The sequence below is a fragment of the Chlamydotis macqueenii genome, chromosome 1 (assembly GCF_036417535.1).
Source record: "Chlamydotis macqueenii isolate bChlMac1 chromosome 1, bChlMac1.mat, whole genome shotgun sequence".
Taxonomy (NCBI): domain Eukaryota; kingdom Metazoa; phylum Chordata; class Aves; order Otidiformes; family Otididae; genus Chlamydotis; species Chlamydotis macqueenii.
Window position 1 is genome coordinate 77,710,775 of NC_141556.1, and position 15,430 is coordinate 77,726,204.

A 15,430-nucleotide genomic window follows, 5' to 3' on the forward strand; every position below is an offset into this window, starting at 1 on the left:
ATGTTCCCATTCATTAATACTACTTTCTCCTTCCTTTCCCTTCTCATCACAGTCAAAAAGAAACTTGTAAGAAGACAACACGATTGTACTGTAAAAATGAACATAGCATTACAAAAATAAAATACAGGGGTTTTTTTTATTATTTTTAGCAAATATCCCAAGTGTATGCTTAGGGAGGTCTGCCTGGACTTTTTTTAACATTTGCTAGGGGCAGCAATGCGGTCTTTAAACCGCAGCTCCCAGTGAATGCGTTACAGGCGTACCAGGAGGTAACTGTGGAGTTACCCTTGGTGATTATTTTAAAAGCCGTGTTTGCTACGAGGTCCTGGATCTGTAGGCTAACGTTGTATTTCAATAACAGTATAAAACCTCTTGGGCTTGTCTATATTCGTCTACCTGTATGTTATTTTAGGCTGCAAGATAGCAAGTAAGTCCAGGTGAGCAGAATTCCCCTACGTCTCTGGCACCATGGCGGCTCCGGGACTTACCGTGCAGTCACCTGCCGGATGTGGGCCCCCCAGATGAAAGAACGATTTCTAGTAGAAGCAGGCTTGTTTTTATGAGGGAGAGGCGTTGGAGGGGAAGGGAGGGAGCAGGAGCTAGGGCTGGATGTGCCTTCCACACTGAGGTGGTTGTGTGGCTTTGATTAAATCACTTAACCTTTGAGCTGCAGGTTTCTTGTGAGTGAAATTGTGGTATTAGCACTGTGTACGGGATGCTCGGATTAAATGAATTAACGTAACAGTACTTTGCAGTCTCGGCTCTGTAAATGTGCTGAGTGCAGTTGTTCTATTTAAGAAGCTTGTAGCACTCGTTATTGAGCCTACGGGAGGGTCCCCGCCAATCCCCCGTCCTCCCCTCCTTCCCAATTAGTCCAGTCAGTGCTCTTCTCCCTCTCTATGACCAATAGCAAGCAATCTCTGCTGCTTAGCCTCTCGATCTTGAAGCAGTGCTGTATTGCGACAACTCTCTTCAAAGTGGCTACAGAGGAACGGCCGCACCACAAGCCCTGGCGGGGAGCTCTGTCTTCTGCATCGCCCAGGCCCAAGGAGTCCCTGGCTACCCAGTCCCTGCAGCATCCCTTCGGTAGCATGCTGGAACGGGAGGTAGAGGTCCTGGGATCTCTTGACATCTCTGTCACCTGCTCACGGGGTGGCCTGGGCAAGTCACATCACCTTTCTCTTCACTGTTCAAGCTGAAGTGCGGATCGTATCTTTTACCTTCATACCCAAGAGCTGCTCAGGGCTGAATTAATGAATGCCGTGAAGTCAAGGATGTCTGTGGATGCACAGCACAATGTAAATGTGAAGTATTACTCGGTAATTATGGGTGGAGGTAGCCCTTGTTGAAAAGGATTAATTTTATCATAAATCAACATTTGATCAGGTGGAATCGTCGGAAGGAGTGTAGAGAAAGCCTGCCTTCTGTTAACCTCAATCCGCAATATTTCAGGAGACTGGAATGCTGCTTCTCCCATGTGTTTTGTGCATGCGTCAACTCTGAATCTAGTACTGGTTACTGAGATTGATGGGGTGGCATAAAAATAGTCTGACTTCTATAGGTGTAATATTTCAACATACAGAGGGAAGGAGATTTTTTTTTTAACATCTCTTGGGATTCAGTGTTTTATGAGGAAGCCAAGTACTACTTTTTGCAGCATTGTCTGGCGTATCCAAGGTTGACACAGCAGCTCCTTGGTTTCAGTCAATTTAGCGAGTTGAGGATTTTAAGAAAAAAAGCACATGACATGTTATTATGTAGTTGCTGAGATACTGGCATAATCTGAGTAGATTTTATAAAGTCTCTGGTGCTGCCAAGGGATCAAAGAGTTAAAAATTCCAAAGGTTTAATCCAGTATAATAACATTTTGCAAGGCCTATCAAATTCACAGCAAGTGAGAAGCAGAAAAGCAACTAAGCTAGGTGGAAAATGAAATTAGATGGAATTATATTGCCACAGGTTTGTCTAACTAGTTGTTTCACTTAACAGGGTAGACGCACATTTATCTGAGCCCTCAGGAGAAGCTCAGACCGAGTTGTGCTCCCCTGCTCTCCCAGGCTGTATTATCTACAGAAATGGAGTGCCCTTCATCCAATTTGAACAGAGCAGTGTTCTGCTGTATCTATTTTTGGCCACTGGTTTGTATGCTGTAGAAGCCATCTCATTCCTTAGAATACAGCCATATATTGTTGTGTTTGTTTTCCTTTTGCTGCTGTGTGCATAGTGGATTGTTGTTCGTTTGTTTGAAGGATTTAAACATCTGGAAGAGAATAGGGCATAGCGATGGCTTTGTACATAGGTTAGATGTGGAGCTGCAGGTCCCTTCCAAAGTGAAATGTTATATGCCATTTACTGTGGTGCTTATTTATGTACTTGAAGGTTTTGATGTGGGAAGGGCGATCAATATAACGCTAATCCAATGGGCTGGATAAAACTACTGCTGCTAAAACTAGCACAAGGTAAAAATGGATTTATTTCCCTACGTAGTTCTGCAACTGCTTCCCACAGAGGTAATCCCAAATATAAATTTTGGAAGTAAATGTTTATACGCAATAAGCTTAGCTGAGTTTGGGCGAGTGGTGAGAGGAATCAATTTTTACTAAAATGTGTCAGTAAATGATACACATAGGGCAGGTCTCACTGTGAGAAATCCGGTTCATCTGTAGCGCAGCCCCCTTCCAGTGAGCGGAAGGTTACTCTGCAAGGAGCTTTCGTGCCTTTTACCAGACTATCTGCAGACCAATGCTGTAGTATCAGAAGAGCAGTTCTTAGGCTCTGGCTCAGTCTGTCGCAAACAATTTCTTTTTTGAGAAAGCTAATTGCTGTTTTGTTATGTTACTTCCCAGCAGATGAGCCAGGAACTCCTGAATTTAAAACAGAACCATGAGTGAGTGACAGCAAGCTAAGCACGGGCTGGAGTCTTGTAGCAGCATATCCTTCAGCTCCAGTGCTGCAGTCAGAGAGAGAAAGGAGATTTTTCCTTTGAAGATAAGACATCTGGGGCTTTTGTAGAAACTAAGTATGCCCCGAGTGCAGCTGTCTCAATATAAAAAAAAAAGGCAGAGAAAGACAAAGCATCTGGCTCTTCTGTGCACCACCAAAAATTCCTCAAAATGCTAAAACCCAGACTAGCACTTTTCATTCTGCAGTTGTGTCGCTTGCGAATACTTTCCGTCTTGTGGCTTATGTGACACTTCCAGCTGAAGCGGCCTCCCAGGCAAGCCATGAGGCTGTGCCGTGTGCGTACGGCAGAGAGGGAGTGCGGGAGTGTGCGTATGTATATGTATGAGCGAGGGAGCGAGAGCGCGTGTGTGCGGTGTCGTAACGTGGCAGGGCACAGGCAGTTATGAAACTTTCCAATAAAGTCTCAGTGCGTCAGTATTGGTTGCTTGGGTGTTTTTTTTTCTGTTCGTTGCCCTCCAGTTTCATTTCCATTTATGAGTGCAGAGAGAGGGAGGGAGAGGTTGAGAAATGCTAGCAGACCCCCCCAAGCCGCCGGAGGAGCCGAGCAGTTCCCACGACAGGTGGAGCACGCCGCCGCGGCGCTGAGCGAGATTCGCGGGTCGTGGTGCCCGGGGACAGGGGGAGGGGAAGCCCTCGCACTCGGGGCAGCTGCGGTTGCAAGGGGCCCCTTCAAAGTGCTGCAGCAGCAGCCAGAAGTTCAACTTTTATTTTTTGAAAGGACTGGAGAAATTATTAACCACAGTTGATGACGTCAGAGTTGATCTGATTAAAGGTTTGTTTTCTTGCTGGCAGAGGTGTGCTCCGTAGAGACTGGTTCTCTCTTCTTTTTTTTTTTAAGTTTCTTTTTTGAACAGCAAACGGAGGGAACTGCTCGCATTGCTGCTGCTGCTGCCGCTCCAGCTGCGCGTGTGTGTGTGTAAACAGGATGGTGTATCTGTAGCTGCCACGCACAAACACACATTTGACCATGAGGACTCTTCGCAGGTTGAAGTTCATGAGTTCGCCCAGCCTCAGTGATCTGGGCAAGAGAGAGCAGGCAGCCTTGGATGAGCGGGGGACCCAGCAGCGACGGGCCTGCTCCAACGCTACCTGGAACAGGTAAGGACGCGCCGACTCCCCTGCAGCCTCTCCGCACTCCCGCGGCCGTGGTTAACGTGCAGGTAGCCGCTCCATCGGCTTGTGGGCTAGGCTGCCTTGCTCCCAGCCCAGCATGGTTACAGTACGTCGGGCTTCTGCATTAGCGCGTTACACGTACCAGAGTTTGTGTTTGAGTGAAAGACGGGAGCAGCATTTTTCCCGTTGGTGTTAACCTTTCTCTGAAGGCTGATAGCAAAAAGCCTTGCCTGCAGATGGCTCAGCCTGCTCTTCCTTGTGAGGGACAAGGACTTATTTCACAGGGTCCAGCTACAAATACGTCTTTGTGTCTATCTAGATATTCTTATTTGAGGTTTATTTGGTTTATTTTAGTTTTTAAAATGTATATATACACAACTATTCAAATACATTTTTAAAATCTGCATAACTATGTTTATTGCTGGTTGTTGATACAGATATGATAAAGTCACTCAATTTACTCACATTGATCCAAGTATCTCTGTGCGTGTGTGTATGTGCGCACGCAAGCACACGCACTTTGGACAGGGAAAAATAAGCCCTGATTGTTTTCTTTGTTGTGTTTCTACATCTGAATATTATTACTGTTTGACAAAAGAAACCCATACAAACATTTTATTGAGAATGTGTCACTTAGCACAGATAATCAGAAAGCATCTTAATGACCGTTCTCGTGACACTCTTAAAGATGAGTCTAAGTATCTAAGCCATTAGGAATTATATTGTTATGTCCTTTTTGAAAATGAGATGTCATCTCCTGGGTCACAGCTTGGAAAGCGTCATTTGTAATATTTTACAATTGTATGGCGGTACAGCTGTGGGAAGAAAAATACCAGTGAACTATAGACACATTTATTAAAGGTATTTGAGTTCTGAGCAAAAAAAAAAATTATAAAATATCACATCCTCTGTCTCTCTCACCACTCGATTTGTGGTTTCATGCCTGCATTATGAATTAGTTGTTTAATGCTAGCAGCACACCAAGCACTGAAACTGTAGAAGTCTTAGGTCTCAGAAGAGACTGAGTTTCTGCTCAAATATCGTGCTATTTATATGACCCGAAGTTGCCCCTGAGGTCTGGATGGTGGTGGTAATTAAAGGCTAGATTGGGCCACTTTGGCTCATGCCATTTGAGGTTTCACTTGGCCAGTAGCTCCGTGGGAAGCAGCAGGGAGTAAGATACAACTTGGTGTGAACCAAGGTGGCAGAATATGATCCCCAAAGCCTTTTTGTGATGATGTGCTGACAGCTTTTCTTAGCAGGGATTAGCATTTCCAGGTCTTGCTTAGGGGAAGGGAGCCGTGGAGGCGGATATGAATGGAGAGCAGGTCAGGCACCGTGCTTGCTGGGAGGGGGAGAGCTCCAGGCTTAGGGGCTGCTGATATTAAAACCAGAGGGTTTTCCTAAGTGAACTGAAGCAAAAGTTTGTTATTTTTAATTCTGGCAGGACAGGTATAGCTCTGGCCAGAAGTGGTTGCCTATCAGCAAGCTAGACTTCTGCGTGTTTCATCCAAACAATTAGACAACTGTCCCATCGTCTGGTCCTGGAACAGGCGTCCGCAAGTCATCTTGTCACTACTTTGCATAAACTCAGGCCTAACTGTGCTTTCCTGCTGGGGCTTGCCTTTTCCCTTGTGCAGAGATTGCTGAGTTGTCCCAGAGTTTTGGTGGCCTCCAAAATGCCTTGAGACCGTGGGCAGAGCTGCTGTCGTGCAGTGGCAGGCTGGTGCTACCTGCGGTGGCAAGTCAAGTGGGCATCGCATGCCTGTGCTGACAGCTGCCTGAAGCTATGGCAAGTAATGCAGATTACGAGCCAGTTGCACTGCATGGGCAACGGGAATGCCCTTTATTTCTTATTTAATAGTGCAAGGCTTTCTCCTGAGCGGAAGAGAGAGTGAGGGTAATTCTACTTTCAGGCACAAAGACTTGTATCCTCTCTGGAGCTTATCCTTCGGAAAGCCAGGGCTTAAATGACGTTGGATTAGTTGTATTAAGAAGTTATCTACTGTAGCTTCTGCCTATCATCAGTGCGGGCCCATCTTGGCCTGTCTAACATGGTCTGGTCTTGAGGGAGTCAATGTTCAGCTCTCCTAAAGAGACCGTAACATCGATGTGGCAAACTGGGTGGGCAAACTTTGACTCGCCAGGAATCTTGGGGTGGTTTGAAAATCTTGGGCTGTGGAAGGTTTTTTATTTTTCCCCAGCAAAATTAAAACACCCCAACAGAGCACTAGCATACCATACTTTGGGAATATTTATTCTTCCAAAATAAAGGATTGCCTGTGCTGTTTAATTCTGTGCAACATCGACCGTAAGAGCTTGCTGATTAAGGCAGTTGCGATGCACCAGCAGAGCTCTTCCCTCTTACCAAGCCTGGCTGTTCTATATTTAAATGTCTGCTGGTTTCTTGCCTAATGTTAGCAGCTGTGCTTGGGTGTGGCATGTATGTATCTGCTTTTGAAAGAGGCTTTGAACCAAGTTCATCAAAACTGATGTGGGGAGAGGTAAAGCACAACCCCACGGCAGGCCCTGCCCCACACGAGACTGCTGATGCCGTGCTGAAAGTCAGCCCTTTGACGTGGGGGCGACGATGCTGCCTCTGCCCTGCTGGGGACCATGCTGAAATGCTGCACCGCCAGAGTTTTGCTAGTGGGGTCTTCTGCAAGGTAGAAGCTCTGTCACCACAGGCTTTTTCTGAGGAGGATGTGCAGCTCCCCTTCTGCAGTCGACTTGAATGTGGCTACAGTCTGGCTGCTCCTCTGCCGCCTCTGCTCTGTTCAGACGGGTCTCAACCCTCAGAGTGTTTATACCAGAGGATGCCTGCTGCCTTCCGACGCAGAGGGAGGGCAAACTGCAGGAGCTTATTTGGAGGGTTCAGTGTGCAGGGTCATATATGCAGTGCTGGAAAAGAAGGTCTCTTCCTCCCAGATAACTTTCCTTCACCTCCGGACTAAAATGCTGTACAGATTCTCAACACAGATCAAAGGGAAATCGGTGCCGAGCTGCTGTCTGCTGCTATGCAAATTAGACTTTGTGTCACGGCTTTCTCTGAGCTCACTTTCCCGTGAACCCCAAAAGATCTGTACAGCAACACACTGGCAGTGCACGTTAACTAGCAACCAACAGCAACATAGTGGAACAATACGATTTCGTTACAGCTCACAGAATTTGCACCGGATTAAAATAGCTTAGATTTTTTCACTAGCATTGTCTTCAATTCCTTTTCTCCCCTCCTTTTCTGCTTCAGGCAAAAAATGAAGGCTGAATGCTGACTAAACCAATTGGACTGAGAAACCCAGGGTTTTTAATCTTGAGCTTGCAAGCCGCAGGGGCCCCTCTCAGGGCAAATAAAATCCATCGCGAGGTTTTCATTCTGACTGAGCTAGCACAGACTGCCTAATTGGGAGCTGATACTGTCTGAGTTCTGCTGTGGGAAGGCCTCTAGTCAAAGACACTTGAATCCTTATTAGTGTAAGAAAATGGGGAAAATTCATGGAAACGTGAAGGAGTAGGAGGTAGCAAAGAAAAGGCGAAGGAAACACAGATGAGATGCCTGACATTAGTGAGATCAGCAGTAAATCCAAGGAGATCCATGCAGAATCGGAGTTTTACGGTTTGGGCTAATTTTTACAGAGTTGTAATAAGCACAATAACTTGCTATAAAGTTATTTTTACAGTAATGGGAACCGTATTTAATCTTCTAATTAAAAAGGAATGTTTTTCCAGATCCCAGGAAAGTTTTTTGTACTGGAGAAAACATTCCAGACCAGCATATTTATCTGCTACTTCTACTTGGAAGTTTTCTTTCTCACAGTATTTAGTAATATTTTGAAATATTTTCTGCCTGTCTGAGAATCATCTTCTTTTTCCTGACCCTTTATTTGAAGCCCTCTTTGGAGTGTTTGGCCGTGTGCATGCATGAGGGGCAGACAGAGGCGAGCTGCAGAGTGGAGAGGAAGGACGGGGTGGGGGGTGAAGGGGACTTCCTAGCTGGTCAAGCCACCGCTGCACCATGGAGCGTGTGCCAACCTTGACTACAGTAATAAAAAGTAGTGGTGGTGGTGGAGAGTTGCTGCTTCTCATAATCCTCCAGATGTATTTATACTTGCTTGAATGCAGGTAAAATTGGAAGCCAAAATCTCCTTAGTCCTACACTCTGTAGGGATATTAACTTTTGGTAACCCTTCAGGCAAGTCACTTCATCTGTCTGTCTCAACGTCATGTGTAAGAGTAGTGTTCATAGTTGCGGAAGTTTGTGAACTAATGCCTGTCAAACTCTTTGAAGACAGTTTTGCAGACCAGCTTATTTTCACTTGTGTGATCCAGTGCATAACTGCAGCCTATCCCTCTTTGCAGATTGCTTTACCTTGGGTAGATATTTCAGAAACATAAGTGAACTGGCAGCTGCAAGCTTCTTTTGAAAGGGTCATGGAAAGCCTGTGGAGTTGCAGCTGGACTGAAGCTGTGCTGAACATGGGCTCTTCCCAATTGTATTAAGCTAATTCAGAAAAATGAGGTTTTGTTCTGGGGTGAGGGTGTCTTCAAGGAGGTGTTTCGATGCAAGTTTATCAGGTTAATTACTGTTAATTAGCTATTCCCATAACTGTCCAGAGGAAATGAGCCCTAAGTCACTTAGTCCCTTTTGAAAATGAAAATGTTGCGTTTCACTAGCTGGTACTTACAAGATGTGATTATTCACACAGCATTGTTTTTGCACATGAACTTCACTTGGAGCTCTGGAAAGGGGAGAATTTGCAAACACTAAATAAAAAATGATATTTTCACCCATGCTATTTGCATGCGAAGGTGGTGGTTGCTTTAGAGAACCAAAATTGCCTGCATGCTGTGCACAAATGAAAATGTGGGCCGCTCCACCTGCTTTGCCAGGGAACACCAAGCTGGAAGGGCCATGGCCACAGTCAAAGCAAACAGGTCAAGATTGAGACAGAGACGTGTGAGCCCAATTTTACAGTTGTTCCTCAACTCTGTGGACAAGCTGTTTTTCACCTGGCAGAAAACAGTGTTTTAATGACAATAGTTTTTTCTTCTTGGCTTCTTAAAAATATCGGTGAAGGAACAAGGGTGGTACTTCAGTACAACTAGCAATTCAAGGGAAATGTACGATTTGGTGGTATCGAGCTACTTAGGAAGTGGTTTCTATTATGCAAAAATCAGAATAATAAGCCCCACCCTCCCCATCTTGGTACTCGTGCTGTTACGATGGTTGGGAGTGCCGGCAGCGAGCATCCAACTTTGTGCTCTTGGCATTTACACCTTCCAGATGGCTTCGTGCTGAAGCGAACAGTGGGAAAGGTCTGCACTGTGTGTGGTAGAGCTGCCATTCCCCACATTTCAGGCAGCTGCGTAGTGAGTCCTGGAGCCATGAAGGAAATCTAGAATGAGCAGTCTCTCCAAAGAGGTGAAGTTTCTTAGGCTGCTGGGTTGATTTTTGTTGCTGTGAGTGCCTTCTTGGTTGCAGGTAGTTCTCTTTTGGCAATCAACTGCAATCTGTGGCAACTGTGGGACAGAGAAGTAGAATACATTGCTTGAGCCATCTGATATTTTGTCTTAATTCTAAAGGCAACTCCCTCAAAAAAACCTGATCTCTGCAGTTTTCCAGTCCTGATTTCCTCTCCTATAGCCAGCCTGCTCTAGCCATGCTTCTCGCTTCCCTGCCTGCCCATAAGAAGCCTCCTCCTGGGCTTCTTTCCACCCTGCTGCTGGTCTCTTAAAATGTCTTCTTCTAGCCATAGTCTTCAGACCAAGAGTGACCCATAGCATATGTTTTTATGGAAAGGTGCCTGCACAATGTATCTCAGTGCTTGGATTCAGGTTAAATAATACTGCCACAGCGATTTACCCTAATTCATACCAGTTGAGGAGCTGGCTAATGAATTGGTGGTGTGCTTTAAGAAATGCCATAATCCTGTAACTCAGAGATACACGTTTTCTCGCAGTGCGAGGGTGGCTGTAGCTTGTTTCAAAGGTGCACAGAGCTTCCAGATCCCCCTTGTTCCAGCAGAAGATAGTGGTAGGGGAGTGTTAGAAATCGCTTATTTCCTTAAGGAGGAGAAAGTGCAGGGCTGCAGGAGCAGGAGGTTACCTCTGTGCCTCTGTGGAAAATGTGTCTGTTGGTACAATACAGCAAACCAGAAGCATTTATAACCCTGGACATACCGTGTGAGGTCCGGTCTTGATTGGAGACTGGAACCTGCTTCAGTACTGAGCATGGGTGATTCACGAACTGACCTTTTTTGGGGGATATTTTGGGCATTTTTGTCTCCTCTGTGGTGCTTTGTTCTTGTGCACATATTTACACACACAACAACTACGGGGAAGGTGTTCAGAGTAATATCAGTTCATGAGTGCACCTATTATTAACTTTCATGTTGTAAAAGAGTTACAGAAGGGAGTTTACAAGGCATTTTCAGTTCAGGTCAAGTATTAAAATATAAGTTTGATTACATACATTATTGACTTAAGCCTCAGCGGAGGCTGTTTGCAGCCACAAGTAAAGGTGATCCACCCACCTCAAGCATCTTGCAGGACTTCTGTGTGTAAGCAGCAGCTCAGATTTTCTTTACACCAAGAAGTTGTACCATTCTGTCTAAACCCTTTGAAACAGTCACTCATTATAGAAACTATAGCATTACTTTGATTTCAGCAAGGATTGGGTTTGGATTTTTCATTAGCTTAGGGTAACTAAGAAGATTTAAACTAGATTTTATTATCCTGACACCAATTTATGCCGCCAATAGCATCCTGGTTGTTCCAACTCCTCTTTCTTGCTTCTTGAGCCAGTGTGGAGGGACAAATTGTGGTGGCATTCCCACATCACCTGCAGCCTGGGACTGCATGCCTGCACCCGGCATGCAAGTGCTGTTGTCTGCGTTGAGAAGGAAAGGCATGTGGTCAATGTAGTGGGGCCAAGACTTATTTTCCAGACAAGGCAGTTGTCCCTCGCTACAAGGGAGATCTCAGGCAGATTAAAAAGTCACTACTAGGATGTTTTATATAAGTGCAGTTCTACTACACAGGCAATAACTTATATGCTCACAACCTGTTCCCCTTAGATCTTGTTAAAAAAGCTTGCTCTCTCTTCTTTCTTTGAGTAATAATAATGGACCTGTTAAGCTGGAAGGAGAAAACCTCCCCCTCATTTAGAAAGGAGTGCCAGAGAGAAGGAGAGAGAGCATAGTGGTTTTTAGGAGAGATGTTTAGTCATTCTTCTCTGCAGAAGGCTGGCAGGGAACATTGCAAAGTTCATTTCCGAATCAGAAGAGCGTGTAAAGACTGCTTGTTTTATTCACTACATTAATCGTACTTCACATATTACTCATAATATTAAAATACCCAAGTTGCTTCGCTGTATACCAGAGACATTTAGCTGCCAGTTTTCAAATAATCGTAAATTGAGCGTGTCTGTTTGAGCCAGCCAAAATAAGCTGGGTTAGATCATGAGTGTGTGTCTGTCCACGTGGGTGTAAGGGGGAAAGGGGGACCACCATGGCAGGGGGAGTGCTTAACGGCTTGGAAACATCCTCAAAGGAGCGAAAGAGAAAAGAGGATAATGGCTCCTATTTTTATCCACTTGTGCATTTCTCCACAGTGGGTCATATCCTTCACCTGCCACTTTTAATTTCCTTTTTCACAGATGGATGTGGCTGAGCTTTTCTAACAGTGCGTCTCTTTGCTGTTCAGCGTTGTGTGCCTGCATTTCGAATCTCTCAGTGAGTAGCTTCAGGTTTCCCTTCCAGCTCAGTCCTCTGCTCCCAGCAAGCACTGAAAGGGGTTGGCTTACCATGGACCTGGGAAGGTTTAATGAGGGTGCCTGAGGTCCGCAGACATGCACCACTGCCTGGCATAGTGCCTGCAGTGACATCCCCTTGCGGTGGGAGCAACCACATGTGGCTGGATCTGGCCCTGGAGCTGACACCAAGCCAGAGCTGACCAAGCTCATCTGCAAGCAGGAACCAAGCTTCCTCCCTCTGGAGACCTTACAAACAGATAATTACTTTTAGCTCTTTAGACAGGGCAACCCCAAATCCTGGTGCCTCCAGGATGGGCAAATCTGGTCCTGGTTTTGCTTTCCAGAGCTCCAAAGCTGGTTGCTGTTCCATTGCACCAGACTCCAGTGCAGTGTGAACAGGGGGAGATCGGCTGCAGAGCTCTTAAAAACGATACTGCGGAGTCACTGGTAAAACCAGATCCTCAAGAGGGTTGTGAGTGCTGTAGCTTCTCATTCCTGGAAGATCTTTTCAGTACATGTTCTAGAGGTGAGATTCAAGTCAGTGGCTCCTAAATGCACTTCCTGATCATCCCTGAGGCTGGTTGTTGCTGGGAGGTGAATGAGAGACATCCAGGGAGATGGTGCAGAGATGTGTTTTTTGTAATAAGCCTTAAGATATCATCTCCCCTTCTCAAGTGCAACCTTGAACAGGAAGAGCTACATGCCAAAATCTGTAATTTCCCTTTGCGGTCAGGAGGATTGTGAGGGAAGGAGAAAAAACCAGTGACAATGGTGGCATGTAATACTGCTACTGCTAGTCACATTCATTGCTTTTGTTATGATTTTCATAAACATATCTTAAAATACCCTTAGTGGTCAGTGTCATCATCTTTATTTTACACATGGGGTAACTGAGGCAGACAGAAATGAAATAACTTGGCAGTCACTGCTAATAGTGTGAATGGTCATTTCAGTAAAAGCCATCTTACTGGAAACCAAGTAGCAGTAGCGCAGATAAAGGCTGCTTTCTTGTGTGTTAGCGTTGGGAAGCTAAAGCATCTGTGTGCATGTTGAATAAAGGCTGAGCTCACCCCGCAGTGTGTGCTCGGTCACTAAAAGATGCTCGTTCTACCCTAGCTGAAACCTAAAAGACCTTAATGTTTTGAGGATGTGGTAGAAGTTGCCAAGCAGTTCCAAGAGTGGAGGAGGGGTGGATGAGCTGACAGACAGAAGGATGGTGTGAGTCATGTCTCCTTTTGGAGTCAAAGCTGTGAGGCTATAAAAGGTGGCACGGGCTTGGGGAAGGGGAAGGAGACTTCTACTCCCTTCTACTAATGCTGGAACAGATTTGGTCTCGCCTTTCACTGATGTTTCTTTACCTTTGTCCTCAGACCTAAGTTCAGTGATTTAGGCTGATGTGTCATCACAATAATTGTGTCAGGTGTATTTCAGGAGCATTTAAGAGCTTCATCTTGAAGCACATACTCATTTCAGTAACCCTTTGAGGTGCAGTCTTGCTGAGTTCATGGGACCGGTAAGCATCCCTGCTAAGCACGTGGATTGCCAGGTACCTGCAGTACTTAACAGGTTTTTGCTATTCAGTGCCCTAGAATTTATGGGGCTGGTGGCCATATGCCCCAGGGACGGACGGTGTTGGGTGTGTGATTTTCTGTTGAGCTAGAAAATTTTGTGGTCTCAATCCTGTCTTCGGTTGTATCTGATTGCAGTGGAAAGTCACCGCCTTTAAGAAACATCTGCTTGCAGAACAGTTGCAAATGGTATTGAAAATAAAAAGGGAGCATTTTTGTAGGACAGATGGTTGGCCTATGCCAAGCACGTTGCTGCGTCTCTCACTGTCCACATTAGAAACTCTAGACCTGGTTTTAGAATCATAGAATGGTTAGGGTTGGAAGGGACCTTCAAAGGTCGTCTAGTCCAACCCCCCTGCAAGGAGCAGGGACATCTTCAACTAGATCAGGTTGCTCAGAGCCTCATCCAACCTGGCCTTGAATGTTTATTTCAGCTGAAGCCTTCGTTTTCCTTTAGCTGAAGCAAGAGCGTAAATTTTTGAGAAATTAGTAAGTGGTAATAGGAAACAGTCTTTGTAACCAATTGCTCCTTTTCTATTGTTTCATTTTTGAAAATGAATGAGAGATCAGTTAAATTGACTTAAAATTCATAATTGGCCAGTGTTTCTTTTTTTTTTTTAAGAACTAACCAATTTTTGAGATTACATTCGAGTGAAGGGATGCTATATTTGTGGGTTAAACTTCAGATACAGTGTCCAGCTTACATAAATGGTGATTTGTTGATAAAAAAATCATGTCACCATAGCTCAGACAAATATATACAAACAATCCCAGGAATATCGTCACTGATCTCATAGTGAATCTATTAATGGTCTCTGTGGTGAGCTACAGAGACAAAAATATACTTTAAAATACTTTAAATGTACTTAATGTATGAATATATTAGAAGTTATACTTAATATACTTAAAGTACCTAAAACATGTAAGTCTAAGTTTTCTGAAATTATTGATTTCAGATGTGCAACTGTTGAAGTTAATGAGTTGGAACAAATCAAAAAGAACTGATTTTCAAAAATGTCATCTACTTTCTAGGCACTAATTCCCTTTAAGGCATTTGAGATGGGGTACCAGAAGTCACGTACGGACTTTAGGACCTTTAGAAAGGTCCTACAGTGTCTAGGCAGAGACAGGCTTATTGTGGAAGTAATATCCTTCTAAAATGTGATCAGGTGCTAATGACTCCTAATGTCCTCTTTCAGTATCCACAACGGAGTAATAGCTGTGTTCCAGCGCAAGGGTCTCCCGGACCATGAACTTTACAACCTCAATGAAGGAGTCAGGTAAGAGACTCGACTCTATGAAGGGTGTTATTAGCTAGCGTGCGGAGTACTGTTTGGTAGCACTCGCACTTGAAAGCTTCTACAGCAGTGTTACAGGGTTTTTTCCCAGTGGTAGTTTCAACCAGTGCAGTCTATTTGGCCTCACTGAATAAGCTCTTGCTGATGTGTGTCAATGTGTCGCTGCATAGCAAAAGCTGCATTAATCCTTCTGGAGGGAAGATACTCAGCCATGAGGAAGATGGATTATTCAGTCTGTCTTGACATACCAGATTGAAACTCAGGAAGGGAAACCTGGACCCCTCCAGTAATGCAGCCCTGTTCCACTGCAATGATGCTGCCCTTTCTGTAGGTGCCAGGTGTAGCTCTGAGGTTCTTCCCTTAGATCCGTGGAGGATGTAAAGCCTCCACGCACTCAGCGTGACACAGCAAGGAAGGATGTCCTGTCTAGTAGTCCCTTACATCTAGCTGCTCCTTTCGCACAGGCTGAATATGCTGTAGGTTTTATAAAGCTGTCTATTCAGCACAATGACCCGAGTAACTTAGTTTAAGTTTCCTATTTCTTTCTCATACTGTGACAATACTGTTTGCAACAGACTAAATACAGACCCGTGAGATGTATAATGGGAACTTTTTTCCTAAATAAATGGTGAAAATCCTACCATTCGAGTTATTTAAGTTATAGTTGCAAAGAAAACTTTACCAAGAGATAAGCTGTTACCTGGATTTACAGCACTTTACTTTTTACTGCTTTTCCT

General features: G+C 44.8%; 1 protein-coding gene across 6 annotated transcripts in view; it reads left to right on the top strand.

Moving 5' to 3' along the window:
- PRR5 (proline rich 5) overlaps window positions 1–15,430 on the top strand; it is a 91,920-nt gene that overhangs the window by 34,462 nt on the left and 42,028 nt on the right. For 4 of the 6 annotated variants that reach the window (XM_086757685.1, XM_086757677.1, XM_086757702.1 and 1 more), the window contains 2 exons: window positions 3,949–4,062; window positions 14,595–14,675. In XM_086757685.1, the coding sequence (XP_086613811.1) occupies window positions 3,959–4,062; window positions 14,595–14,675 (185 nt within the window). In that variant the 5' untranslated portion in view covers window positions 3,949–3,958. Of the gene's footprint in view, window positions 1–3,715; window positions 4,063–14,594; window positions 14,676–15,430 lie in introns of those variants that run through there. The other 2 variants (XM_010117027.2, XM_086757709.1) reach the window with 2 other exon arrangements.